The sequence below is a fragment of the Rhineura floridana genome, chromosome 16, assembly GCF_030035675.1.
Source record: "Rhineura floridana isolate rRhiFlo1 chromosome 16, rRhiFlo1.hap2, whole genome shotgun sequence".
Lineage (NCBI taxonomy): Eukaryota > Metazoa > Chordata > Lepidosauria > Squamata > Rhineuridae > Rhineura > Rhineura floridana.
In genome coordinates, this window is record NC_084495.1 from 37,429,047 (window position 1) to 37,455,108 (window position 26,062).

At 45.4% G+C, this 26,062-nt stretch overlaps 1 protein-coding gene across 4 annotated transcripts in view; it reads left to right on the top strand.

Annotated features, from left to right (window-relative positions):
• The first annotated feature begins 10,816 nt into the window (after nt 1–10,816).
• LOC133371107 (integrator complex subunit 6-like) overlaps nt 10,817–26,062 on the top strand; it is a 38,268-nt gene continuing 23,022 nt past the window's right edge. For 2 of the 4 annotated variants that reach the window (XR_009759259.1, XM_061598103.1), the window contains exons 1-2: nt 10,835–11,392; nt 11,587–11,664. Coding sequence is in view for 2 of the 4 variants with exons in the window: in XM_061598103.1 (XP_061454087.1) it covers nt 11,282–11,392; nt 11,587–11,664 (189 nt within the window). In the remaining 2 variants the exon portion in view is untranslated. Of the gene's footprint in view, nt 11,393–11,586; nt 11,665–26,062 lie in introns of all 4 variants that reach the window. The other 2 variants (XM_061598105.1, XR_009759260.1) reach the window with 2 other exon arrangements.

A 26,062-nucleotide genomic window follows, 5' to 3' on the forward strand; every position in this document is an offset into this window, starting at 1 on the left:
CTCTCTACTTCCTCTTCCTCTTCTAATGGCATGTAATGGCAACAGCAATGAGGAGGAGCCATATGAGAGGGCATCTGATTTATTGATTTAATTTATTTCTAACCTTGCCCTTCAGTAACTGGTCCCAGGGCGGGAATACAACAAGAAAACAAGAAAACAAGAAGTCAATAAAATAATACCCGCCCACGCACCCCCCCCCATAATTAAAATACCATATAACATCCTTAAAATACATCAGATCAAACCAGGAAATGGCAAACAGTTTCAAAAGGAGTGGTTCTTAGCAGTTGTCACTCCTGACAAAGGCCTGGGCAAAAAGGTGCATTTTCACCAACTGAAAGAAGTAATTAATGTCTGTGCTAAGCACACATCCAAGAGGAGGTCATTCCAGAGGTAAGGTGCTGCTGCAGCTAAGGATCTTTCACATGCCACTGCTCCCCAAACTTCACCTAGTGGTAGGACCACAAGAACAGCCCCCTCTGTAGATCTTAACATATGGGCTGGACAGTGCTGGACAAAGCGTTCTTTCATATAGTTGAGTTCCAAGTTCTTGAGTTCCAACTCTCTCACAAGAATCCCTCAAAACTTGATATTGGCTAGGCTGTCGATAATTGCTACATGTTAGGCTCTGTTACTTGCACAGCTCTCATAACCTCCCCTCCTCCCTGACAAGAAGCAGAAATAAAAATATCTAAAGATCAGGGAGTGGGCATTTTACATTGTAATCTCCACTCCCAAAAGCTGTCAACAGCTGCCATCACCTTTTAAAAAATATCTTATTGTTTTATTTTGTGTTCATTTTCGTTTATGGTCAGCTGTCTGTTGTGAGGCAGAAAGATGGGATATGAATATTTAAAACAAACAAACAAACAAGAGCCTTGCACCAGCCCCTATTGCTGAATAGAGTCCATGGTGTTAGGCAAATTTTAATGGTATAGTATCGCTTGAGATTATTTTTAACTTTCCAAAGGTACCTACTGTCCCTGAAATAAGTACATACTGCATTTCTATGACTGCTGCTAAGTCCCTGCTGAGATTCTCCACTGCCCTATTTGGTCACGCATAGCCATCTCACCCCAACAAAACAAAGGCACTCCTGTTTGTAAATGTTGCATTATTATTTCTTGTAATAGGAAATTGTGATTGTTTCATTTAACCTCCAATGGCATCTATTTTAGTTTCCTCTCAAACATGTTTGCTCTCTGTTCTGACATACCATCTTCTCAATCAGATATTGCCATTCTGTGAAAACTATATAACCAATATAAAATATTGTACTGTCTGGATACTGATGTCTGCAAAGAGCTATAAGCCATTCAAACAATTAACAGGTGAGGGAAGCAATAAATGACCTAACGTTTATTTTTGGGAAAACACCTACACTGTATGTCCTACAGAGACTGAAATAGCACCACAGCTTCTCCAGGACATTATGTCCTCAGATTCTGGAATAGAAGAAAATAAAAGACAAATTAATAGGTAAGCCACAGAAAAGGGACGAGTCTTTAAAGCCTCAGGCCATGGCTATTGATAGCCCAGAGTCTGGCTGTGGGGTGTTCACAAGGCATTGCCAAAATTAAATCCAGTTTTTCTCTGCAGCCATATATGTCCATAATTTTTATGAGATGGTAGTAAAGTTATAAGGCCCACCTGTATCCCTGTTACGCATGTGCTCACAGAGGCACACTTTTGGGGAGCACTGTTGCATTCAGACCCTGTTTGTGGGCTTCTCATTGGAACATCTGGTTGGTTTCTGTGAGAACAGAATGCTGGACACTGTGGGCTTTTGGCCTGATCCAGCGATCAGGTTCTTAATCTGGATATTGTTGCACACCACAGGAGTTATTGCACTATGCCAATATACTATTATTTGGGAAAATTAGCAAGAGACAACTGAATTTAAAGATAAATCTGAATAGAACAATATTTATGTATGGACATGTCCCTAAATGGTGGACAATTCATAAAATGGCTTTGTAGCTTGAAGTGTCAAATGCAATGTTACAGAATAGCAAGGTGATTAGATAGTTATTGCAAGTTTATGCACAGGCTACCCAAGCCCACATGGTTTACTAGAACAATGTTTTGCACTTAGTTTACATTTAATTTGTTATACTATGATAGAGATAGAAATAGACAGAAGTGGAGAGTCTATTGATTGCTAAATAAGGAGTGGGGACAGGTCAGATGTACTAGGACATCTAGCAAGGCGGCAATGGAGACTAGACACACTAATTAGGAGAATGTTGAAATGCAAATGACTGAGGTTTAGACAAACACAAGGGTAGAAAGACAGTAAGATTTAGGGAATGGGAAAGGTAGAGGTCAAAGGAAGACTTGGAATGCTAAAAGTTGCCTGTACCAAATAAAAAATAAGAGAAGGAGGTAGTTCTCTATGACCTGGAAATGTGAGATCACAGCTATATACCGGGGTTCTAGCAAAAGCTAGGCACAAATTATTTGGTGGATAGGCCTTCATGGTGCCACTCTTGCTATCAAGGAACAACATAGTTGCTCAAGCAATTGCGGGCTGGCCAAAGGTAGGTAAGCCTTCGCAGGTCACCCTTGACCTACATCAATAAGCAGTTTCCAAGTGAGCAAACCTGGTTCCCTTAGAACCCTCCTAATATGTTTAAAACACAGAAAAATCTTCCCTAAAGGAAAACACTGCACATACGTTCCCTTTAAGAGATCCTGACTAACCTGAAGAAAAAAAGCAAACATGGAGAAAGGATAGGGAAATGGAGAGAAGGAGACTAGACGATGCCTAAAGAGGTCAGCTTCTGTGGGCATCCATAAAGTTGAGCAGGCTTGTAAGAGGTAAGCATGGACCAGCATCTTGGAGGATCTCCAATAGCTAAATAACCTGATGTCTGAGGGACACAAAGTTAAAGGAAAGGGCTTCCTGAATCGAGGTTATCTCTAAGACAAAGCTGACCAGAAGGGACATTGAATGGCAAAAGGTACAAGTACTGAGTCAGTAGCAGCAGGTATTGCAACACAGGTTTCCTGCCACAGACTGGTGGGACCATTGCAGAGATTCCTGAGCCGATCAGAAACAGATGCCAGGTATCCAAGGTGTCCCACATGGGAACAGTTGGTGGCTGCTTCCCAGGGAATGCAAATAGTATATTGATTAAATTGCCAGTGGACCATGCTGTTTGGAAGGAAGCCTTTATTTTTGCCAGGGCTTATTGATGACAGAACAGAGGGGTGTGCTTGCATTAGATATGACTAATTAGGCATCCACATACCTAGATGTGGAGGTGGGAATTCTGCTCAGTCTCATGCATAGGGAGAGAAGTTAGCCTGAGCCAATCTTTGGTTCTTTGGTGAGTTTGGCAACAGTCTTGTACTTATTGCACACAGTGTGAAGTGAAGGTAGTAATGTAGTTCCAGGGCATGTGCAGAGTTCCAGTTGTACCAAACCTCTTGGTAATAGTGTTATGCGGATTATCAATCATTGTCCATCCTTCCTTCAGCAAAATTATGGTACTTCTTGAAGTGTTTTTGTATATTTTCCTTATTGGGATTTCAAAACAAAACAAAAGCTTCCTGTCTTTTGGCTTTCTTTTTACTGAGGAGAATAAAATGAATGTTCCCAACAGTCTCTCCCACCATCTTGGTATCTAGATTGCTGCTATAACGCGATCCAAGGTTTTTCCCTTGGCACAGTCACCTTGGTGCTCCTCAGAGCGAGAGATAATGGTATAATTATTGTTCAAAGAGCTGTATTCTTTACGTCTGCCAGCTAATGAGATCTGTGCAGAGCTTCATCCGTAATGGACCAGTTCCCTTTCCAGCAATTTGTCTTTGCTGTTGCTGAGAGAGCCCATGCCCTGCATGTTTGGTAATCTGGCAAGAAAGGGATTTTACCTTATGTGCTTATAAATTAATACAGGAGATGGACCCTGAATTTTTTATTAGGTTGGTGATTCTCAGTGAGGTGTCCATGTGGATTGGCCGCAGACAGCAGAGATGGTGCAAATTCAAACAGATGCACAGGCTAATGTGAGAAAAGAAGGAGGCACTCTAGAATTAGGAACAACATAAGCTATGAATTTATTTATTATTACATTTATATCCCACCTTTTCTCCAAGATCAAGGTAGCTAATCCTCCCTTCCTTGTTTTATCCTCACAACAATCCTGTGAGGTAGATTAGGCTGAGAGAGAGGGACTGGCCCAGGGTCACTCAGTGAGCTTCATAGCTGAGCGAGGATTTGAACCCTGATTTCCCAGATCCTAGTCTGACACTCTAACCACTACACCACACTGACTGTTGCCAGGGGCACAAATTCACACAGGATTCTACCTTCAGTTCATGCTGTCAAAAAACCCCTGCATTGGGCCATATAGGGTCTCAAAGGGCAGTGATCTCATCATTTGACAACTCACAGCTAAAATTATTAACATTATTATTAATATTATTATTGCTGCAGTTGCCTGGGCCTTATGTAGCTTTGGGATAGGTAGGGGTTGTTGGCTGTGATGGGTGTCTGGCACCTTGGCAGCTGCTGTGGTTTCCCTAATTTCCCTCTGGCAAAGTATTTGAGCCTGTTGGCAGCCACCAATCGATAAGTTAGTTATTCAGTAGGTGTGGCTTTTCCCTGTTACTGCATCTTCCTGCTGTAGGAAGTAGCTCTTTCTGAATGTCTGCCTGTGCGCTGTGGCTGTTGGAAGTCACAGCAACCTAGCTGAATGGAGAGTACCACTCTCTTCCTCTCCTTGTGGGCCACAACAACATCCTATCGGCCAACAGTGAGGGCCTTGTGGCTGGTGTTCTCTCCAATTGGATAAAAACATGTCATCAGGCCTGGCTGTCTGTGAGGCATGCCATGGCAATGCCAGGGTTAACTATGACGGAAACAGCAAAGCCTCCCTGTCTCAGCAGTGCAGACTTGTCAGCTCCTGGAGCTGCTGTGGGGATGTTTGTGATGAGGGCCAACAGCCTCATGTCCAGGGGGCCTCCTGCTAGCCCCTCAGGCCTCTCTCTGGGCCATGCCAGTCCCTAGGCCACAGCCCTCCTTGCCAAGCTGCACCCCTCCCTGCCCCTGCTTTGCACCCTCTCTGACCACTTTTGTTCAGCTGGAACGTGTCCTCCTCCAGCCGTGATAATGCCTCTACCTTACCCAGATGGAAGATGGGGGAGAGGCGCGTGCATAGAAAGCTCCGACTGGCATGGCTGGGATGTGGTCGACTCACATCCATGGCTCTGCCACTTCTGCCTCTGTCGCTTCCACCCACTTAAGAAGAATCCTGTTCTTACAGTGGCTACCCAGATGCCGCTTCTGGGAAGCCCACAAGCAGGACCTCAGCACCTTTGTCTCTAGACCTGGACCACCACTGGCATATGGCCCCTGGAAGGCTGCTCAAGATGGGATGTGGCCCCCTGGCTGAGAAAGCATCCCCACCCCTGCTTTATGAAGTGGGGGACTTGAGAGATCTCGTCCTGCTGGCTCTTTTAATATCTCCAGTTATTTTTGGCAGAAGGGTCCTCAGAATGGGGGGGGGATGTACTGGGGAGTCCCCATTTGTGTCTCCTGCATGGAATAATTAGCACACCAGTGGTACTCAAACTCTGTTCTTGAGAATTCCCTGGGATCTAGAGGTAAGCCGTCGGAATGATAGGCCATGGGAGACTTTGGGAGGTGCCCTTATCTATTCCTGGGAAGCATGTTTGTGCATTCTGTGTGGGAGGAGTGTTTATGTGTGCTCAGTTGGGTGACATAATAATGGAGCTTCTCTTGTCAGCCTAAGTCGATCAGTGGCTTCCATGCATGGCGAATGTGTGGATGTTGTCAGCGAGTTACATGGCATTGTGATGTCTGAAGGAGTGGTGCTTCCAAGGTCACCCTGAGAATGGCTGTTGGTGTTCCCATGTCAGCTTTACCTTCTAATGGTATTGTTGTGCTGTTGACTTTGCTGCTGGATTGTGACTCTGCTGCCCAGCCTAGATCAGCCTACCTGATTCCCCCCCCCTCTATTATTGTTATATTTTATTCATCACTTCGTGTCTTGGGGGTGGGGGAGAAGATTATAGTTTAACTTTAATGTCTAATCTGTTTTCCCTAACATGATTTCACCTCTAACATTTCCTAATACTTTTGCTTGGCTACATCTATCACTTTCTTCTCAGCTTGTTGCTATCTGACAAGAGAGGAGGCCAAGTTCAAAAGACTGAAAAAGTACTAGCGATGCTCCCTTGAGCACTTCAAGGAAGCCTGTTGACACCTGATTAGGGATTAGAGCTTGAAAAGTTGCTTGATGGGCCAATCAGAAGGAAATAGCCCTCTTAAATCTAATGTTTTTCTGTCAGCTTATTAACTGTCTCACTCTAGTCATTGCTCACCATTTCCATCTTGCATTACAGCCAGTATTACCCATGCACCAACCCACAGGCAGCCACAACCAATTAATGTGTATTTACATTTATATAGTAATAGCAAGTTTGGCACTGCATGCAGAAAACAGAAGAGGCAGCTTGGCATGATGGCCATATTACCACAGGGTTTCTGCCATTGGTAGATACCCTGAAGGTGTGTGTATGTGTTAATAATGTTGTAGAGTAACTGATTGCCAAACTAGGGAGCATACACATGCTAACTTCAGCCAACAGAACTCTTGTGGAAACCATAACTAGCACGCTTGTTCAATAAATTGCCAGCTGGGGAGGTTTGTTTGTTTGGGATGAAGAGAGCAGCCCCTCCAATGTCTGTAACGGCTTGGATAAGATCAGGCGAAGGGCCATAGCTCTGTGGAAGACCATCTGCTCTGCACGCAGAAGGTCTGTGGTTCAGTTCCCAGGTAGGGCGGGAATGTCCCCTGTCTGAAACCCTGGAGAGCTGTTGCAAGTGAGCATAGACAGTATTGAGCTAGATGGACCATCAGTGGTCTGACTTGGTAACTTCCTGTGTTCCTTGTTGACCCTGGCCTGCAAATAGATTATCCTTGTTATAATAGGTTGGAAGGGCACATGCTCCAAGAAGCTTATGTTCTAACTGCAAGATTCCTAGCTTTTACAGACACAACCCAAACAAATCTTGCAAAAAGGCCGTAAGTACTTCATAAAGAAATATGTAATTTAATATGCTCAACATTTAAAGTCTCTCTCTTGTTGTGACCCTTGTTTTAAGTGCATTGTGGCCCTTGTGCTAAGTGTTGTTCATGTCTGAAGCTTTAACGGTCAGTTACACTGCAAGAACTTGCATGTTTATTCAGAAGGAAGACCTGCCACTGCATTCACTGAAGCTTTCTTCCAGGTAAGAATGCATAGGATTGCAGCCTTTATGCGAATCCTGTCAAATTTGACAGAGAGTTTAGGCTGCAATATGTTAATGAGCTCAGTTTTGGGGGCAGATCTGCGTGCATAGTGAAAGTAATCACCACAAAAGCTGTGGATGGAATTAAAGAAAAATGTTTAAAAATAAAGCAGTACTCAGGTTTTTTTTGTGACAGGACCCACCAGTATGGAGTACTGACACTTGTTTCTTTGCTACCCATGCCAGCCATTTTGTGCTGGCACCCATGGTACATTTGTCAAGGTATGAATAATGGCATCTCATTTTTTTTACCAAAAAAGCACTGCCTGTATGCATTTATCTGGGAATAACCCCAATGAAATACTGAGCTAGATGGTCCAGTCATCTGACTCTGTATATGGCAGCTTCCTGTTTCAAATTCAATATAACAAATCACCATTAAGAAATTACTAATGAGCTCCCACACGAGCAGTGACTGTGGATGTATAACAAGTTATTTGTATTTATCAGATCTTTTGCACTTAGAGTAAATCCAGATTAAATGGGAAAATAATATGGGCTGCCGTTTTGATGCTGATGAAATACTGTAATGCATGAGTAGCACCAATTGCAGAATAAACTCCCATGTGGAAGTGCCTCAGAACAGGTTTGGGGTGACCTCTCACTGTAGGTTGCTGGGACAGAGGGGTGGTGCAGGAGAGTGACTGAGCTACAGGTGAAGAACTCCCAGGTTCAAATGTTGCCTCTGCTCATTATGTGGCCTTTGGCCAAACATGCTGGCTTTCCCAAAAGAGTTCTGGGAACTGTGGTTTTCTCCTCACAGACCTATAAATTCCCAGCACCCTTAAACTACAGTTCCCAGGATTCTTTGGGGGAAGCCATGTGCTTTACATGTGCAATGGATGTTTTTTAAATGTATGGTGTGGACCTGCCCTCTTTCTCTGAGCCTCAGTCACCATCTGCAACATGGGAACAGTTTTATGCTGACCTACCTTGCAGAATTATTTCAAGGATGATGGGCAGGTAACTGTGGAAAGAGCTTGGAATTCTCCAAAAGTGCTATATAAATGGTATTATTACTGATACAGAGTTCCTGTCTATTTATACAGAGCAGTAGCTGGGAGATCTCACAGCACAGATGGCCTAGCCACAGTGGATGCCGGCAACCCAGCGCAGGAGTCATAACAATAATTAATCAGTTAATGGTAACAACTTCTGCTGGTGATCTTTCTGCAAGTGCAGCTAGCTGTCTGTATATGGAGAAAACCAGGCCAGCCCTGTGTGCTTACTGGCTGCTTGATTCTGATCAGAGCCAATGTTGTGTAATGGAGAGAGCAGGGCTGCACAAGTGCATTCACCAGGTTGCCACTGGTGACCATATCTTTTGACCTGGTGAGTGCCAGCCCCAGGGTAGTGTGAAAGATGTGTGTGTGTGTTTGTCACAGCTTGACTTGACCTGACCTAATGGAGGCTTGGCTGGATGCACTTGAAAGCAGTGCAAACTCCCAAGGTCAGCAGGACTGCAGAGCTCTTGCCCCTTAGCTGTATCAAACTCTGGAGAAAGGTGGTGGCGGCGGTATTACCCCTGAAGTCATGTTGATCTTGGGAAACAGAAAGCCCTTCCTTCTTTTGAGCACACCACCAGGCAATCACCCAACCATCCCTTGATTTGGCTGGTTATTATGGCCAACCAAAATCTGTGGACCCAGTATGCTGGGTGTGAAGCTGTGCAGGGAGGTTTAGGCAACTGGGGTAGTCTTTCAGCCTAATCTGCCTCACAGGGTTGTTGTCAAACTAAAATGCCTGAGTTAGGAGAAAGGGTAGGGCAGAATGTAGCTAATAAATTATTTGCATTGGTGATTGTGATTATGATACAGCAGCAGGGTCTGATCGTTACTGTGAATCTTTAATGCCAAATACCGTGAAATTTGCATGGGACAAGCGCTAAAGGTTATACACAGGAGATCCAAAGTTGTCCAACTCTAAACTGGTGCCAGCACTTGAGTACACATTGTCCCTTACCCTGAAAATACCTGTTTTTGGACACAAAAATGTGGCTGACAACTTGTTGCCTGAGGTCCACCGTCAATAGGCGGTGGCCCCTAAATGTTCTACTGCCAAGTCCAGAAGTGTCAGGGTGTGAGTGTGCTGGGCTTATTCCAGGGTCCTTTGTCTTCAACCCCCATCTAGCCCAAAGCTGCCTGGTAAAGCTAATCTCACTCTCACCTCTATCATACCTGCTGTGAGGATAAAAGGTGATAGGCCATAAACGCCAGCTCTGGCTTTTGCTCCTTTGTTGGCAAGTGAGTGTATGTGCGGGTTTTAGATCCTAACCCACCTAAAATCTCTCTCCAGTTCTTGGCTGCCCCCAGTATAGAGCTACCAAGAGTGCATTGAAACTTGGGGCTCCAGGGGCAAGTTGTTGTGATGGCTTCTGTTAAGAGACGTCCCGCGCCCCCTTGAGAGCTGTAGCAGTTGGCCTGTCTCCTGCCCTGTTCCACGTTGCTATTAATGGGCACTCGTAGAAAAGGGTCGCCAGCCTCGGGATGCCGCACAGCTCATTGGTCCCGGGGCGCCTCCGCTCTCTTGCTCTGGCTCTAAAAGGCGTGTAAACTGCTGCCGGGGGAAGTCGGGTAACTTTGCAGGCGGGAAGGCAGGGGACGCAACGAGAAGCAGCGGGCGTCGAGCGGCGTTTTGCTCCAGTAGGGAAGGCAGTCCCTGGAACACCCGAGGCCAAGCCCGGGAGTGGCAGCTGCGGGCACCGCTTGAGCCACCGGCAGCTGGGCGGCCAGCCTTACATGGGGATCCGAAGCATAGCAGCGGCAGATCGGGTGTAGTCCAATCCGATGCGCGTTTACTCGGAAGTAACTACCGCCTTCTCCCAAGAAAGTACGTTGAGGGCTGCACACATGCCTTAAGCTGGAATCCTAGGAGAAAATCCCATTGAATTTAGTGGCGTTTCCTCGCGAGTAAACCTGCTGCCCGCAACGCCCTACCTAAGCAGCGAGTTATTCCCGGGTTATATACAGCAAGCTGCACTCTGCCTGCAAAGCGAAGCGTGCTTACGTGGAATTAAGCCCTATTAACATTAATGGGGCAACTGCCGAGTAAAACATGCGGCGTGGTGGCGGTGGAGGGAGCCACGAAGCTCCAGACTGACTGCCCTGCCCGGTGCGTCCCAGTGGGGCTTGCCTCCGTGCACACATGCACCGGATCAGCAGCGGCGAGGCCGGATTCTCCCTCCCCCCACGGCGGCTAGGGGGAGCCACAGCCGAGCCTCTCTCGCTCTCTACCTTCCTTCTCGCTTTTGCAAGCCAAAAAGGGGGGGGGAAGACTGTTGCATTGCTGATGCTTTCTTGTTTGCACTTCCCCTCTTCCCTATCAATCATCCCTAGAAGGCAAAGCAGCCGCCGGCCGCCTCTTTCCTCCTCCCACCCTGCGCCGACTCCTTCAGCGCCACAAACCGGCTCCGCCCCCTGCTCCGCGTCCTTAATTGCATATGCAAATCGAGACCTGGAAGAAGAAGGAGGGAAGAAAAAAAGGGGGGGAAGAAACGCGGCAGCCAACGGGCGAGCGCGGTCCCGGCCGCCCGCCCCGCCTCCCTCGCCCTTCATGCATATGCAGATCGCGGCATAATCGGCGGCCAATGGCGTGCGCGTTCTGATCACATGCCGCCCTTCCCCGCTGGCCCGGGGAGGCAGCGGCAGAGCAGCTCAGGGAAGAGAAGTTGAGAGTCTCTCAGTGAACAGAGGCGGCTCGAGCGGGAGAGTCGCACACGCGCGGAGCAGCGGCGCTGGCTGGCCGGCCGGCCAAGGGAGAGGCAGCGGCGGCGGCACGGGGACGAGGAACGAAAGCGAAGCCTGGGGGTGGCGGCCGGCTCGCTGGCTGGGCGGGCATCGGGAATCGCTGCGGGAGAGAAGGACGGGAGGAGGCTAGGCTAGGGAGGCTGCCCGCCCGCCTGCCCCTCCGCTGCCGCCGCCGCCGCCGCCTTCGCTCTCTGCCGCAGGGCTCGCCCGTACCATGCCGATCCTCCTTTTCCTCATAGACACGTCCGCCTCCATGAACCAGCGGGCGTATCTGGGCACCAGCTACCTGGATATCGCCAAGGGCGCCGTCGAGCTCTTCATGAAGGTGGGGCCCGGCCCGGCTGCCTTCGGTTCCCCCCACCGCCGCCTCCTCCTTGGGCGCTCCCCCCTACCGCCGCCCCCTCCGGTCCCTCCTTTCTCCCTGGTCCTGACGTGTCCTTCCTTTCGACACGCACACACAATGTTACGTGTATTGTGGAAATAATGTAATCTCTTCCTCCTTCTGCTCCTTCTCCGCAGCTGCGGGCCCGCGACCCGGCCAGCCGCGGCGACAGGTACATGCTGGTCACCTTCGACGAGGCGCCTTATTGCATCAAGGTAAGCGGAAAGGCCCAGGGAGAGAAGGAGAGAGCGAGCTCGCGAGGGCGGGCGGCGACCCTCGCAACGTCTCCTTTCCCGTTCCTGCCCTACCCGTCCCCGGTTCTTCCTCCGACCCTCCCTCGTCCCGGCCCTTCTCTCCCCGCGTGCCCGCCCGCGCTCCCCCCGCTCCGGCCTGGCCAGTCGCAGCAGCCCCGGGGGCGCAGCCTGCGAAGATGGCGGACATTTTGCTTTTGTATGGAGGCGAGCGAGAGGCTGAGGGCGCTGCTGAGATGGAGGAGGGAAGGGAGGGGAGCGGGAGGAAGGGAGCGAGCCAGAGGCCCGCCCGCCGCCAACACCAGGCGGCGCCTCCCCCTCGCGCCTCGGCCCGCCCCGCGACGGCAGGCAGGGAGGGACAGGCCGGCCCGCCTGCTCCTTCCAGTGGCTCTTCAGGGTGGGTGGCTTTCTCTCCCTCCCTCTTTATTTTTTTGGGGGTGGGTGGGAGTTGAGGGTCCAGGGAGCGCCCTCCTCCTTGAGAGAGGTGGGTGGGCACTCTTACCTTTTTAATTTTAAAATAGAATTACAGCTCAGGCACACACACACTTGTATATGTATAAATAATTATGTGTGTGTGCGTGACACACACACCTGTACATGTATAAATGACACAGGGTGGTGTTCCGTGCTAGTCCTACTCAGCTGACCCGCTGAAGTTAATAGAGATGACTAACTCAGGCCCATCAATTTCAGTGCGTCTGGGCTGGGTACGTCTTACCTGGGTACGTCTTACCTGAGTACGGCCCACACCCTTATTTCAGGGGGAAGGGGGTCTAGAACTCAGCGTTGCTTCTCTGGTGTCACGTCAAAGTGGGGCACCTTCCAGATGACCATTGAGCAGGGGTTGGACTCTGGTCTTCTAGGCCCCTTCCAATTGTAAGATGGACTGTAACTCCTGTCATTCCTGTCAATTGGCCCTGCTGCCTGGGGCTGATGGGAGTTGTAGTTCATCTGTACCTGGAGCGCACTGGGTTGGGGATGAGGGTTTAAAAATCCCCCATCTAAGATGCATTGATTCAAGTTTTTTTTGGGGGGGGGGTGTTGTGGGCAGCTGTCACCTTGGTGATGATTTCTTGGAAAAGTGGGATATAAATGTCGCGGGTGATAATCTTTTGCACACTTGCCTTGGTGTGTGCCCCATACTCAGTGCCATTTACAAGCATAGTTGTACTGTTAATAGAATAAATGGAGATGGCTCACACTCCATATTTTATGTCTTTTCACTGTTTCTCCAATCACTCCCCTCCTCTAAGTGTCCCCCCACCATATGTCATTAGATGGAGTGTACAGACAGGAGCATATTCACTTTTGCCCTTGTGCAGTGCCCAGAGTATGTTGGGTTACTTGTATAAATAATAGTAGTCCTGTATTTTTACCACAACCAAGAAGAATCTCCTGTTCTTTATTGCACATACAGCCATGGAAGAACAATTCTAGACACGGAGAACAATGTGAGGCTGCCCCCTAATGAAACCCATAAGTCCCATTCTCCCTCATTTGTCTGGCAGAGGCATCACAATGCGTGTGTCCTCTGTCCCCATGTGATAATATGATGTGTTTCTGTTACTGCACATTAAGGTGGTGAAGAGGGAGATCTGGATGCAGCGATGCCTTTTTTGGTGGCAGCCATGTGTGCATCATTGCTAGTGATGAGATATGTTCTTGGGAAATGGCTCTCCCTCCCCAGGTGCTCCCCACCCTGTCCTTTTGCTCCTCCTGGACCCCAGAGACATCTGTCACCCAGCTTGTGCTTTCTGTTCTTCACTCGTTTTTGCTGCTAGTCCCTTCCTGCAAAGGCAGGGGAGCCTTCCCACCGATGCCAGAGGTCCTCTGATTATCAGTAGAGGTCTGTTCTGGCATTATATATTTACTTCCCATCTCTAGTTGTAGAAGATCAGTAGTGAGGGTGCTGCTTTTTTGAGAAAGACACGTTGCCTGTACGTGTAACTTGCTCAGGCTTGTACAGAGGTTAAAAATACCTAATACTGAACTTGACATTAAGCACTGCAAGTCTTCCCCTTATTGTGATGTTCTCAAACAGCTGGAAAGGAAAAAACCAGCTAGAAAGGGTGAAAGAACTAAAAAGGTTCTGTTGTAGTGTTCCCCCAAAGTCTTGGATTTCTGTCGCAAGATGCCCTTGTGTAGTATAAGATGATGGAGGCAAGAAACGTTTGTTCTTGGCATAGCCTTGTTCATAAGCCCACAAAAATTACCAGTCTGCAAAAATTTCCTAGCCTGCTGTTGGCCAAGGAGGGATGGAGAGGTCAGTTTCTCTTGCAGCAGCCCCCTGCACATCTGTGCTGGGTGTAGAGAAGGGAGCATCCCTTTGGCAGCCTACTTGGCTTCCCTGCAGGGATGGAATACTCCCAATCTTTGCCAGTCTACTCACCTGTCTGTGAGCTATTCCTTGTGGTTAGTGGTTAAATTCAAGGCTGCCTTAACAGTAACATGTTTTGAGCTTCGTTCAGGAGTCTGCTCCTCTTCCTCTTTCCATCTTGGGAAATTTTAGCAGCAAGTGGGCAAATGATAGTTGGTGTCATACCTCCATTTTGGAATTTCTATCCACATTTGGGAGGTGTATCTTTTCTTTGAATTCTGCCATCCTTTCATGGTGCTTCCAGAACAGTATATTTTCTGCATCATTGTCAGTCTCATTTGCTCAAAGCAGTTGCAGCTTGACTTGCAAATGTGCTGTTCTTCTATTTGCTGTTAGCCCAAGAATATTGGCAACATCCACAAAGTAATGAAATGTTTGAAGTGGCTTGCTTGGAGTATAGATCTGAACTCTTCATTAAAAAGCCTTTCAGATACCATGGATAATAAGTGCTTAGCTTGAGGGATCTGCAGTTTAATTGCACTTTAGGTGTTTCTTTTATGTTGATGCTGACCTAGAATAGTTCTTAGGTTACTTGAAAGATATTTTTTCTGTTTAGTCCTATTGCTAGCTCTTCTGCAAACAAACCTAAGACTTGGCTTTGCAGCTTGGCTAGCAATGGATTTTTTAAATGACTTGTTTAGGTAATGTTTTTAGTTTTCAAAAGTGTTTCACTGTCTTTTGCTTTGTCATTTTTACAGCCAGCTCTATATTTCAGGAAGAACTATCAGAAATAGTGACTTGCTCAAGGCCACCCACTGGGTCGATGGTTGACTTTGAACATGGGGTCTGAACAAGACCATAGTGGTTTTCTTCTTATGCCGTTTGAAGCCAAGGAACATGATGCCGCTCTTTCCAGCAACAAATCATACATTTGAAAAGTACAGTTGCCTCTGAAAACACAACACTTTCCCAATTTCTGTCCATGTCCCCAAACAGACATCTTTAAAGTCTTTCCTATTGATCCTTTGATTAAATGGAAGACTTGAGGTTGTTAGAGGCCTTCCATTTTGTCAATACTTCAACTTGTGCTTCGGAAGACATTGAATGCCCTTTTTTCTTACATACCAGTTCAGTACTAGAATATGGCATCTTCCTGATAAACTGCCAGAAGTAGGGTTGGGAATAAATGTGCTCATAGGCCCTCTTATTATAAAGGCTCTGCTGGGTACCGGTATTTTAAGAGAAGAAAAATCAGATGTCTTCATGAACTTCAAAATGCAAACAATACACATGAAATGGCAACAATGGCAAGTATTGATGAAGCCAAATAAAATGTTGCCATCAGTCCCCCACACACTTGCTCTGCTGAGACAGTTCAGCATGAATCTTGGATGGCTGCAGCTGTTGTTGTTAGAGATGCTTGTAGGACGAATGCAGCTGTACAACCATTCTCTTTGTTGCCCTCTCAGAAGATATTTGCAATTTTTCTGCGTTAACTGCCTCTACCACCCATGTAATACATGAACATGCAGTTGTGTTAATACGACTGACTAGTATGTGAGATGTTTCCAGGACACCTTCAGGAAGACCTGCATATTGTGTCCTTAGGACTTGCTTTGCAGTGGACCTAGAGAGGACAAAACACTTTAAATTTCAGGTTGCTGTAGATAGTGGCTAACTAGATATATAAACAGTAGCGGTCAGTAGGAAGGGCTGTTGCTCAGTGGTAGAGCATGCATTTTGAGTGCGGAAGGTTCCATGTTCAATCCCTGCCGTTTAAGTAGAGCTGGCAAAGACTCCTGTCTGAAACCCTGGTTAGCTGCTCCTAGCTGATGTAGTGAACTATATGGGGCAAGGACCTAACTCTGGATAAGGCATCTTCCTGTGACATTTTTGTTGGTGCTTCCTTAGTCTGAAGTTAGTTTTATAAGACAAGTAAAGGCAGTATATGTGTTTGTCTAGCATTCTTCCTGTAAGGTAGATAAGGAGAAAATCTGTCCCAAGAACAGTCTCTGTTCTATGGTGGTTTCATTTTTAGTGACTGAAAGACCTGTATTTCTTTAAAGCTGTTTTAAGGCAGTGACATCACTTCGACTTGTAAGGAATTAGTCAAGATAATTAGGCATTTTGTTGATACTTGCTTTTGTTTCACGCTACAGCCAATCAATATCATTGAATGACTCTACATTCTGGTAGGCTGAGGATAATTTCTCTCTGTTCTCTTAACACAGTTAATTCTATAAGTCTGTCATGTTCTTAACTCCTCCCATGACTTCTTGCAAGAAAGATGCTCCAACTCAATGCACACTTCATTTGCTCTGCATACTTTCTGCTCTACAGTAATTCTCTCTTTAGATGGGTTGTTTTCAGAGGCAGTGCCTGCAGTGGCAATCTAGGCTCATGCAATCAAGAGGGAGGTCTAGGTGCCTAGAATTAGACTGGGCATGAACATGTTACCTCGGGCTTTTGAAGTACAGTAAAGCATCCGTCACCCAGTTCAAATCTGATTGCTAGTATTCACTGAACTTCCTTTTCCCTAAATGTCCACCTATAATCTGTTTAGAAGTTTGGAATGCCCCAAAGGAAAGTGTAGCTCTGGTAGCCTTTTATAGTACCATTTTGGAGGACAAATTTTCCAACCCACTGGATCTGTTTTCTTGATGATATGTGGTTGCATAAGTAGCTTTCTTTACCAAGGAGACTTACCATTTAATAAATGTGTAGTAAGATGCTCCAGAGAATGATGTCTAAGGCCAGACAGGCACAATCTACTAGTTGTAGTATTTTAAAAAATATAGATGTACAAAATAAACAAATACAAGATAGGATCCATTTACAAATTCAGGTCTCTTGTTTAGTGGAAGGAAGAGCAGATCGACCCAGTAGCCAAAATACTACTTGTAGTAACTGACATGCAGTAGAAGTGGCATGATTGGGTTAGGGTGTAAAGCACTATCCTGTGGCTTCTCAGCTTTTAATTTTTTTTCCTTGAAAGCTAGGATTCTTACTCTGCAGGAATATTTGGGATTACAGTAGGGCCCTGCTCATACGGCGGGTTCTGTTCCGGACCCCCGCCGTAAAGCGAAACCCATTTGACGATAATGGGACGTGTCGTGTGAAAATGATGTCAGAATGGCGCGCTACGGGTAAAAACCGCTGTAAAAACAGAACAAGTGCCTTAATGCGGTGACTTTCTCTAATTGAAAGCTGCTGCATTAGCGAATCGCTGTAAAGTGAAGCGCCGTAAAGCGGGGCCCTACTGTATATGTTGGAACAGTAGTTCAAATTGATACTAAGGAGTTTTGAGGTAAATGAGACTGCCTGCAGTTCTTGCCGAGTGAAAATGTACACAGGGAAACTCCCATTAGCAATTCCCTGCGCACAGAGAGTGGCACGGCAGGAAGTGTGAAGTCTTGTGAGGAAGGCAGCTGCTGGGAAGGCAGCAAGAGTGATGGCCTAAGGCAGCCTTCCCCAGCCTGTTGGGACTCCTAGCTCCTATGAGCACCAAACCAGCATGGCCAATATCTGGAATGATGGGAATTGTAGTCCAAAACATCTGGCAGTCACCAAGCTAAGAAAAGATGCACTAGGGAAAAGGTGGTTGAGGCTGATTGTGAAGCCTGGATTTTAGATATCTATAACTTGGGAGGAAGTAATGGGCACTAATGCTACGTTGCGTGTTTTTAGAGTTCCAAAATGGCTTTTGTTCTTACTCATCTGACCTTAACGACCCCCTTTGCTGCTTTGGTCTCTTGACTGGCTGGCTAGTCCCTGTGGAGCTGTCGTTGGAAAGTTCTTTTGAATCTGGTCAGGATGACTCTTCCTGTTTTTCCAAAACTGCCTGGAAATGGAGTAGGCATTCCTTATGTAAGTGACTGGTGACTCTCCTTTTTGGGGGGGGGAGGGGACGACTAAGCATCCTTTGCTTTATGGAAGGGCACAGTTGTGTCACAGGTGACTGGTTCTAGGTGATTCTTCTCCCTCAGCACAACTTGCATGCCTCCCTGTCTACAATTATATAGCACCAACAGTGGTTATGGCATATTGTAGAATAACGTAAGTTTATAAACCAAAATTCAGGTTTAAATTAGGTTTCTGGGTTGGGCTTTTTATATTAGTGTATAGCAGGGATGTCCAGATGTTGTTAGACTACAGCCCCTATCTTCCCTGACCATTGGCCATGCTGGCTAGGGTTGATGAGAGTTGTCATCCAATAACACCTAGAAGACTGTTGGTCTCCCATCTTTAATATATAGGAAGGCGTTACTTGTGCCAACAAAGGTCGTAGCTCAGTGGTACATCATCTGCTTTGCATGGAGAAGGTCCCTGGTTCAGTCCCAAACATCTTGCAGTAAGGATGGAAGAGACCCCTGCCCAAAACTCGAGAGCCCCTGCCAGTCAGTGTAGACAATACTCAGTTAGATGGACCAATGTTTTGACTCTAGCAACTTCCTACCTCATTCCTCACGTCCGTCCCTCCCTGTCCTGACTAAATCAAAATATCTTCATTTCAGTGTTTTTAAGTTCCTAAAGACACCTGGTCACAGGAACACTTCTAAAAATAAAGCAAGTAGGACAACTGTAGAATTTGTCTAATGAGATCAAAGCAAACTACAGGGGTACTCAGCCATTAACTTGGTAGGATAAGCTTTAAGTCAGCCATCTTGGGGGGGGGGAAGGCAGGACTAAGGAATTACAGTGTATTAATTCCTCTGCTGCTAAACTGATGTCTAGTTACCACTCTTGGCCCTGCAATAATTGTTTGGGTTCTGGCTGCAAGTGGCTTTCCAATAATTGCTTTGGAGGGTGCTGGTCTGCCTGTCTTGACAATTGAACTTAATTTCTTTGCCGCTGCTCACTCATTCCCTCAGTTGCCCAAAGTGGTGTCTCTTTTTAAAAAAAATAGCTTAATAAAGTTTGGGTTATTTATTTATTTTTAAAATTAGGGTAGCTTAATTTGTAGCAAGAAGTGGTCTATTGTAGCGGTGCTAATGAAAACATACCTAGTTTGGTAATAAAAACATAACTTGGTAATGAAAACACAACAGAGTACTACAGAAATGATAAGACGTTTGCACAATTGAACTAGATGTTATCTATTTGATAGCATATTTGGGGAGGGGGACATAGTGATTTTTTTTGTGTATATGTCAGTTTCATAACTGGCGAAAAAGCACACCTGACAATTAAATCTGGAAGTGCTAAGTTGCTGCTGTGTAAAGAAATGCAGTTCACTCTTTTTTATTATTATGACACATTTGGAAATACGATGATTGGCCTTGTTTCCTTTCTTAGGAGGTAGCAGCGTGCTTTCTATGCAAATACTTGCCTTTTCTGTTGGGATGCACTGATGATTGATTATACAGTCATGAGAGTCTCTCGTGGCTGTACAGTATACTATAGCCAGCATGGATTTTTCACATTCCGCAATTTGTACAGTCACAAGAGTGGCTGTATTCTACAGCTAGTGTGGATTTTTCGCATTCCGCAATGTTAAATTGAAAATACCCCCATGCCATTCTGATGCTTCCCATAAGCTCATTTCAAAACACAAAACTTATAGTTGTGAACTCATTACAAAACACAGGGAATCAAGATTTCAATGTGTAAAAAAAGAGAAAAAAACCCAGACCCCTTTTTGGACTTTTTTCTGCTAGAGTTCTCATAATATGTTGAAATTAATTAAAAATCAGTCGTGTTCACATAGTACCTATAATTCTATTACTGACCTTGCCCCATACGCTGACCTTCATCTTCTGCAGTTTAAAAGTTAAAATAACTGCTTCTAATCGCTAATAGGTGTATTTGCCAGTGAACTGTCATGCTAGTTCTAGAACCTAGTGTATACCCCCTTCATGGACCATTGTCTAAAAGACATGGATTTCTGATAAATCTACATACCCCTTTATTTCTAGCAACCCAGAATAAGAGTGGAAGTTCTTCTGGGGACCCTCAGCTTATAATGGCATGTGAAATTAGAACCTTAGTCCATAAAAAATGGATGGTATCTTCTCTGTTTGGGTTTTAAAATGGACCATATGCATGTTTCAGGAAGCTCATTTAGAGAGCTTCCATTCTGTGCAGCCACCTGCTAAAGTGTGGGACGTTTTACATAGTAGCATGTGGAATTTGATAATGCATCATGAAGGAGCTGTTCTGACAAATGGGGCTATGGTAGTTTACGACACCTCAATATTACCAGTTTTAAAAATAGCTATTTTAGAACAGCCCTCTTCTAAAGGCCCTGTCCAAGTACAATTCTCATATGACTTATCTAGGGCAAGGAAGAGGAGATGGTGAAGCTTGAAGGCTTTTGCTGCAGGAGCAAGGAGCTTTTCCCCCTCTGTAGCTAAAGACTGGAAAAAATGTTAATAGAGCTTAATATTATACTAGATACATACACATTTTCATGAACTAAACAGGAACAGAAATAGCCTAACTCTCTAATTCTGTGGCAGATTCCCAGCAAGTGTAGCTGGTGTGTGATGCTCAAGTAGGCGTACGTGTGTGTGGCAAAGTAGGATTGCAGAGAAGCCCTAAGGCCTCTTAGATGTAAATATCAGCTTAAGTAGTTTGTGGGGCACTCTTGTAGTGCGCATTTAAGTGACTAAACAAGGATTGAGCCTGAAATGGTATCTCTTATAGGCTTTCAGCATTGAATCTTTATTATGGTTTAACCCACAGTGCCTGTTGCTGGCTGTTCTTGACTGCCATAGTAGTTAGTACATTTGTAACTTGAGTAACCCCTGACGTGTCTTTGTCATGCTCCAACTGCTTTACTTCTGTGAATCTGTGGCGGAAAGGGAAAAGAGAATTTTCCTAGTTGACAGGTCTTTCCACTCTGATACTAGTCTCTCCCACGCTAGTTTCCAAGCTCTTGTGATGTGTGAAGGCCTGATTGTTACTAGATGTGGCTGTGTCCATCTGTTGGGTGTGGGACCAAATTACTGCTTGAAAAACCAGGTGCTGCAGGTATTCAAAGAGCACCATTTGTTACAAGCTATTCATTAAAATTCATCCATGAAATTCTTGTGTAATTGTAAAGAGGCATGTTGTTCGCCTGCCAAGACAGAGTCTGTTGAAGCATTAATGCCTTGTTGGACTGCAGAAACTGCATCTTCAGAAGGACTGGAAACTACATGAGAGTTTAGGGGGGAATAGAGAAGCCTTCCTGGTGTTTTGCCAATGTACCATCATAGCTCCTCCTTGTTTGTTGTTTTTCTGGCTCTCAGTCCATAGTCACGCCTCTGTGGTTATTTTTCTCTGCTGGTAGGAGCGCTGTTGTCTCATGCAGTGTCACTTGTGAAGCACTGAAGTTGAGCAACTTGAAATTGAAGTTGTTCTCAAGTTGCTTTTTTGTCTTTGCTTCTCTTGTCAGGCACTGATGACTGGCAAGAGTGCTCAGAGGGATTAATGCAGACTCCCTCATGCAAAAGTTGGGCATAGCCACAAGGCAGATCACTAGCGTATGAACTAGGGAGGCAAGGCTGAGCTCAAGACTAACCTACAGGTGCCTGCTCACACTTCAGTGAATGCCCCTATACAATTCTTGGAGGGGTTTGTCTGTTTGGATTTGGTTTTGCTTTTCCCCAAAGGCCGTATGGCAAGAGTAGGTAATCCTTGCTAGTGCCTACAAGTGGGAACCGCAACAAAAAGTAGCCACTGAGCTCATGCTTGATCTTGATTGGGCTGTGCTTTGACTTTTTTTAACGAATGTGAGGCAAACCTCGGGGCTCCCCAAGCCTGCTGACACCTCCTCCTTGCGGACGGATGGGATTGTTTTGGCAACATGAGACAGTCACTTGAAATACTGGACAACACCGTGGCTATATAAGCAGGCTGGAAGAAACCATGAGGTTACATAGGTGGCAGAGGGAACACAAGGACGGGTTGCACAAATCTATTGAAACATGACACCTCTTTTTAGAAACTGTGTCATACATGTCCAGATTAGACCTTAAAGTAACAATTCATTCACTTGAGGAAACTTTCCTATGAACCTCCTCTCTGAGAAATACAGGACAGTGTTGCCCAAAAAGAAGTAAGAGAGTTGCCTGCTTAGATTTGACAACTCTTTTTGTCTGGTTGCTGCCCAAATTTTATATTGCCAGGAAGTGGCTATGCTTTGAGCTGACCTGCTGGGCAATTTGATGGTAAAGCAAATCTTCAGGATCATAAAATAGTAGAGTCGGAAGAGGCCTGTAAGGCCATTATGTCCAACTCCTTGCTCAGTGCAGGAATCCAAATTAAAGCAGACCCGAGAGGTGGCTGGCCAGCTGCCTCTTGAAGGCCGCCAGTGTTGGGGAGCCCACTATCCCCCTAGGTCATTGGTTCCACTATCATACCGCTCTAATAGTTAGGAAGTTCTTCCTAATGTTCAGCCGAAATCTGGCTTCCTGTAACAGGAGCCCAGTGTCCTGCACACTGGGGCAATCGAGAAGAGATCCTGACCCTCTTTTGTGCAACAACCTTTCAAGGACTTTCAAAAGTGCTGTCATATCTCCCCTCAGTCTTCTCTTCTCAAGGCTAAATACACCCAGTTCTTTCAGTCTCTTCTCATAGGACTTTGTTTACAGTCCCTTGATAATCCTTGTTACCTCCTCTGAGCCTGATCCAGTTTCTCTGCATCTTTCCTAAAGTGCGGTGTCCTGAGTTGTATGCTGTACTCAAGATGAGGCCTAACCAGTGCTGAACAGAGGGAAGCAAATACCTCATGCAGTTTGGAAACTATACTTCTGTAAATGCAGCCCAAAATAGCTTTTGCCTTTTTTGCTGCCACATCACCCTGTTGGCTCATATTCAGCTTGTGATCAACAACAATTGCAAGATCTTTTTCACCTGTAGTATTGTTGAGTCAGGTATCCCACATCTTAAAACTATGCAATTAATTTCATTTTCCTAGGTTTAGAACATTGCACATCCCTGTTAAATTTCATTCTGTTGTTTTCAGGTCCATCCTATCAAGATCCCTTTGAATTTTGTTTCTGTCTTGCAAGGTATTACCTATCCCTCCCAATTTTGTATCATCTGCAAATTTGATAAGTATTCCCTGCACCTTCTCATCCAAGCCATTAATAAACATGTTGAAGAGCACTGGGCCCAGGACCAAGTCCTGCGGTACCCCACTCGTTACCTCCCCCCAATTTGAGAAGGAACCATTGATAAGCATTATTTGAGTACAGTTCTATAGGCCAACTGTGGATTCACAGTTGTTGATAGTTGGTCCATCCAGCACATATTTAGCCAGCTTGCCAATCAGAATGTTATGGGACACTGTCAAAAGCTTTGCTGAATTCGAGATACATTATTTCCATAGCATTTCCACAGTCTATCAGGGAGTTTACCCAATCAAAAAAATGAGATTAGATTAGTCTGGCATGATTTGTTCTTGATAAATCCATATTGGTTTCTAGTAACCACTGCATTGTGTTCAAGGTGCTTATAGATTGACCGCTTTATAATCTCCAGGATTTTTGCAGGGATTGATGTCAGGCTAATTGGTTTGTAGTTCTCCAGTTCCTCCTTTTTGTCCTTTTTGAAAATGGAAACAACATTCGCTGTACTCATATGGCAGTTCTCTCATTCTCAATGATTTCACAAAGATAATAGACAGTGGTTCTGAGAGTTCTTCAGACAGCGCCTTCAATACTCTAGGATGCAGTTCATCGGCCCCTTCAGATTAAACTCATTCAAAGTAATTAGGTATACCTTGATCATTTGTCTGTCAATCCCAAACTGCAATCCTGCTTCTTCAACAATTGCTAGGAGGGTCATAGACCCTCTTTTGGGAGAAGACTGAGCTAAAGCAGGAATTGAGCGCTTCTGTTTTTCTTTGCCATCATTTTGCCATCTTCATTGAGTAACTGAACCACCATTCCTTTTCTCTTGTCTTTTACAATGGATGTACCCGAAGAAAGCTTTTTTGTTGATTTTAGCATCCCTCACTAACCTCAGCTCATTCTCAGCTTTAGCCTTCCTGATGCCATCCCTGCAGTTCTGTGCTACTTGTACTCTTCCTTTGTGGCCTGGCCTTCCTTCCACTTTTATACGAGTCCTTTTTCGTTTTCAGGTCATCTTTAAGCTTTTTCTGAAGCTACATTGGCTTCTGCTGTCTTCCACCTTTTTTCCTTGTTGGAATTGTTTGCAATTGTGACTTTAGAATTTCCTTTGTTAGAAACTCCTTTTCTCATTAGGGTTGCTTGCCATGGGACCTTACTTATCATTGCTCTGAATTTATTAAAATCAGCTTTCCTGAAGTCCAGGGTATGCGTATGGCTGCCCTCAGCTTTTTCTTCCTTTAAAATCAAGAACTCAAGTAAAACATAGTTACTTTCCCTCAGAATTCCCGTGACTGCCACTTCATTCGCTAAGTCATCTCTATTGCTTAGAATCAAGTCAATAATGGCTGATCCTATAGTTCAGCCTTTCCCAACCAGTGTGCCTCCAGATGTTGTTGGACCACAACTCCCACCAGCCTCAGCCAGCATTGCCAATGGTCAGGAAGATGGGAATTGTGGTCCAACAACATCTGGAGGCACACTGGTTGGGAAAGGCTGCTCTAGTTTGTTCCTCCACTTTCAGTAGGAGAATGTTATCAGCAACACAAGTCAGGAATTCCTTGGAGGGGCTTTGTTAGGATATATCTCCCAACAGATATTGGGGTAATTGAAGTTCCTCATTACTACTACATCATGCCTCCTTGAAACATTGGCAATTTGCTTTTGAAAAGTTCCATTTTCTCCTTGACTGGGTGGTGGGTAGTAGACTCTAACCACCATGTTCCTTTTATTCCCTGGCCCATTTAGATAGTGAAGGCTTCGGCTATCTCTGGTTTACATACATCTCCTTTCTGTCTCTCCCATGTGTAAAACACTCAATTTTAAAATAAGTAAAGAAGCAAACTGCCTTAGTTTGGTCAAGGTCTTGAAATGCTCTCCTCGACCTCAGTCTCCCCCAACCTGCTGTCCTCCAGACGGTTTGGACTATAACTCCCATTAGCCCCATCAGTCTAAATTGTAGTCCAAATATCTGGAGTGCAACAGGCTGGGGAAGGCTGCTCTACCTCTTGCAGCCATAATGTCTGGACACCTTCCTTGTTTTGTATTAAGTCACTGCTAATATTTGGCATTTGGTTCTTATGTAAACAAAAGCTCCTGGATTTAAAGTTGCTTCATACTAGATTTTGGGGGAGTTGGCGGGGTGGCAAGTAGGGGAGACTCCTGAGACATGGTGGAAGAGTTAAGCTTTTGTAGTGACTTGAAGCTAGTAGATCCTTCGCCAGGACCTTGGCTTAGTAGTTGGAAACAAAATTCTTGTGGTTCAGAAGACCAAAGTCTGCAAGATCAGCAGACAGGATAAATTCAACCAATTATGCATGTTCAAAAATGGATATCAATGCAGTTTAGCATGTGCTGGAGTAATAAAGGTTTAAGACAATGCCAAACTTGCAAAACAGTGCTGTAGTGAAGTAAGGAAAGGTTGTTATTTGTGTGATGCTGGCAGGCATGGGAGTGAACCCTGGGCAAGGACGGATCAGTGCCTGAAATAGGGGGGTTGTGGTCTGGAGGAAGAGTGAAATCACAGTGGCTTCTAGAAGCTCTTCCCATACCTTCTTTGGGCTTTTCACCTTTAAGCAACTACTGCTCTGCCTTCTTAAAGGACTGCAAGTTGAGGACTAGAAAGTTTAAAACAGTTTTATGATATGCAGCCATGGAGTCCTTGGCCATAGTGGATCTGTACTTCTGGTCCTATGGAAACTGTGTGGTCCATCTAGTGGGGGTGGGGGTCAGGGAACCAGGAGGATCTTTTACGTGGTGAAAAGATTGAAGGGGAATTTGCTTTTCTAAAAGTGCGGGAATGTCACAGTAGTTGGTTCATATATGGTGAAGGGGAATATACAGATTCTGCAGCTCATTTTTAGCAATTTGGCAGTATTCCTCTTTCCCTCTGCACCAGAAAAAAGCCTGGGAAAAGTCTTGCTCTGCATTGCTGTTCTTCAGAAAAAATGCATCATCTTGTGCTAGGATTTGGTTTTGTACAGCGTAG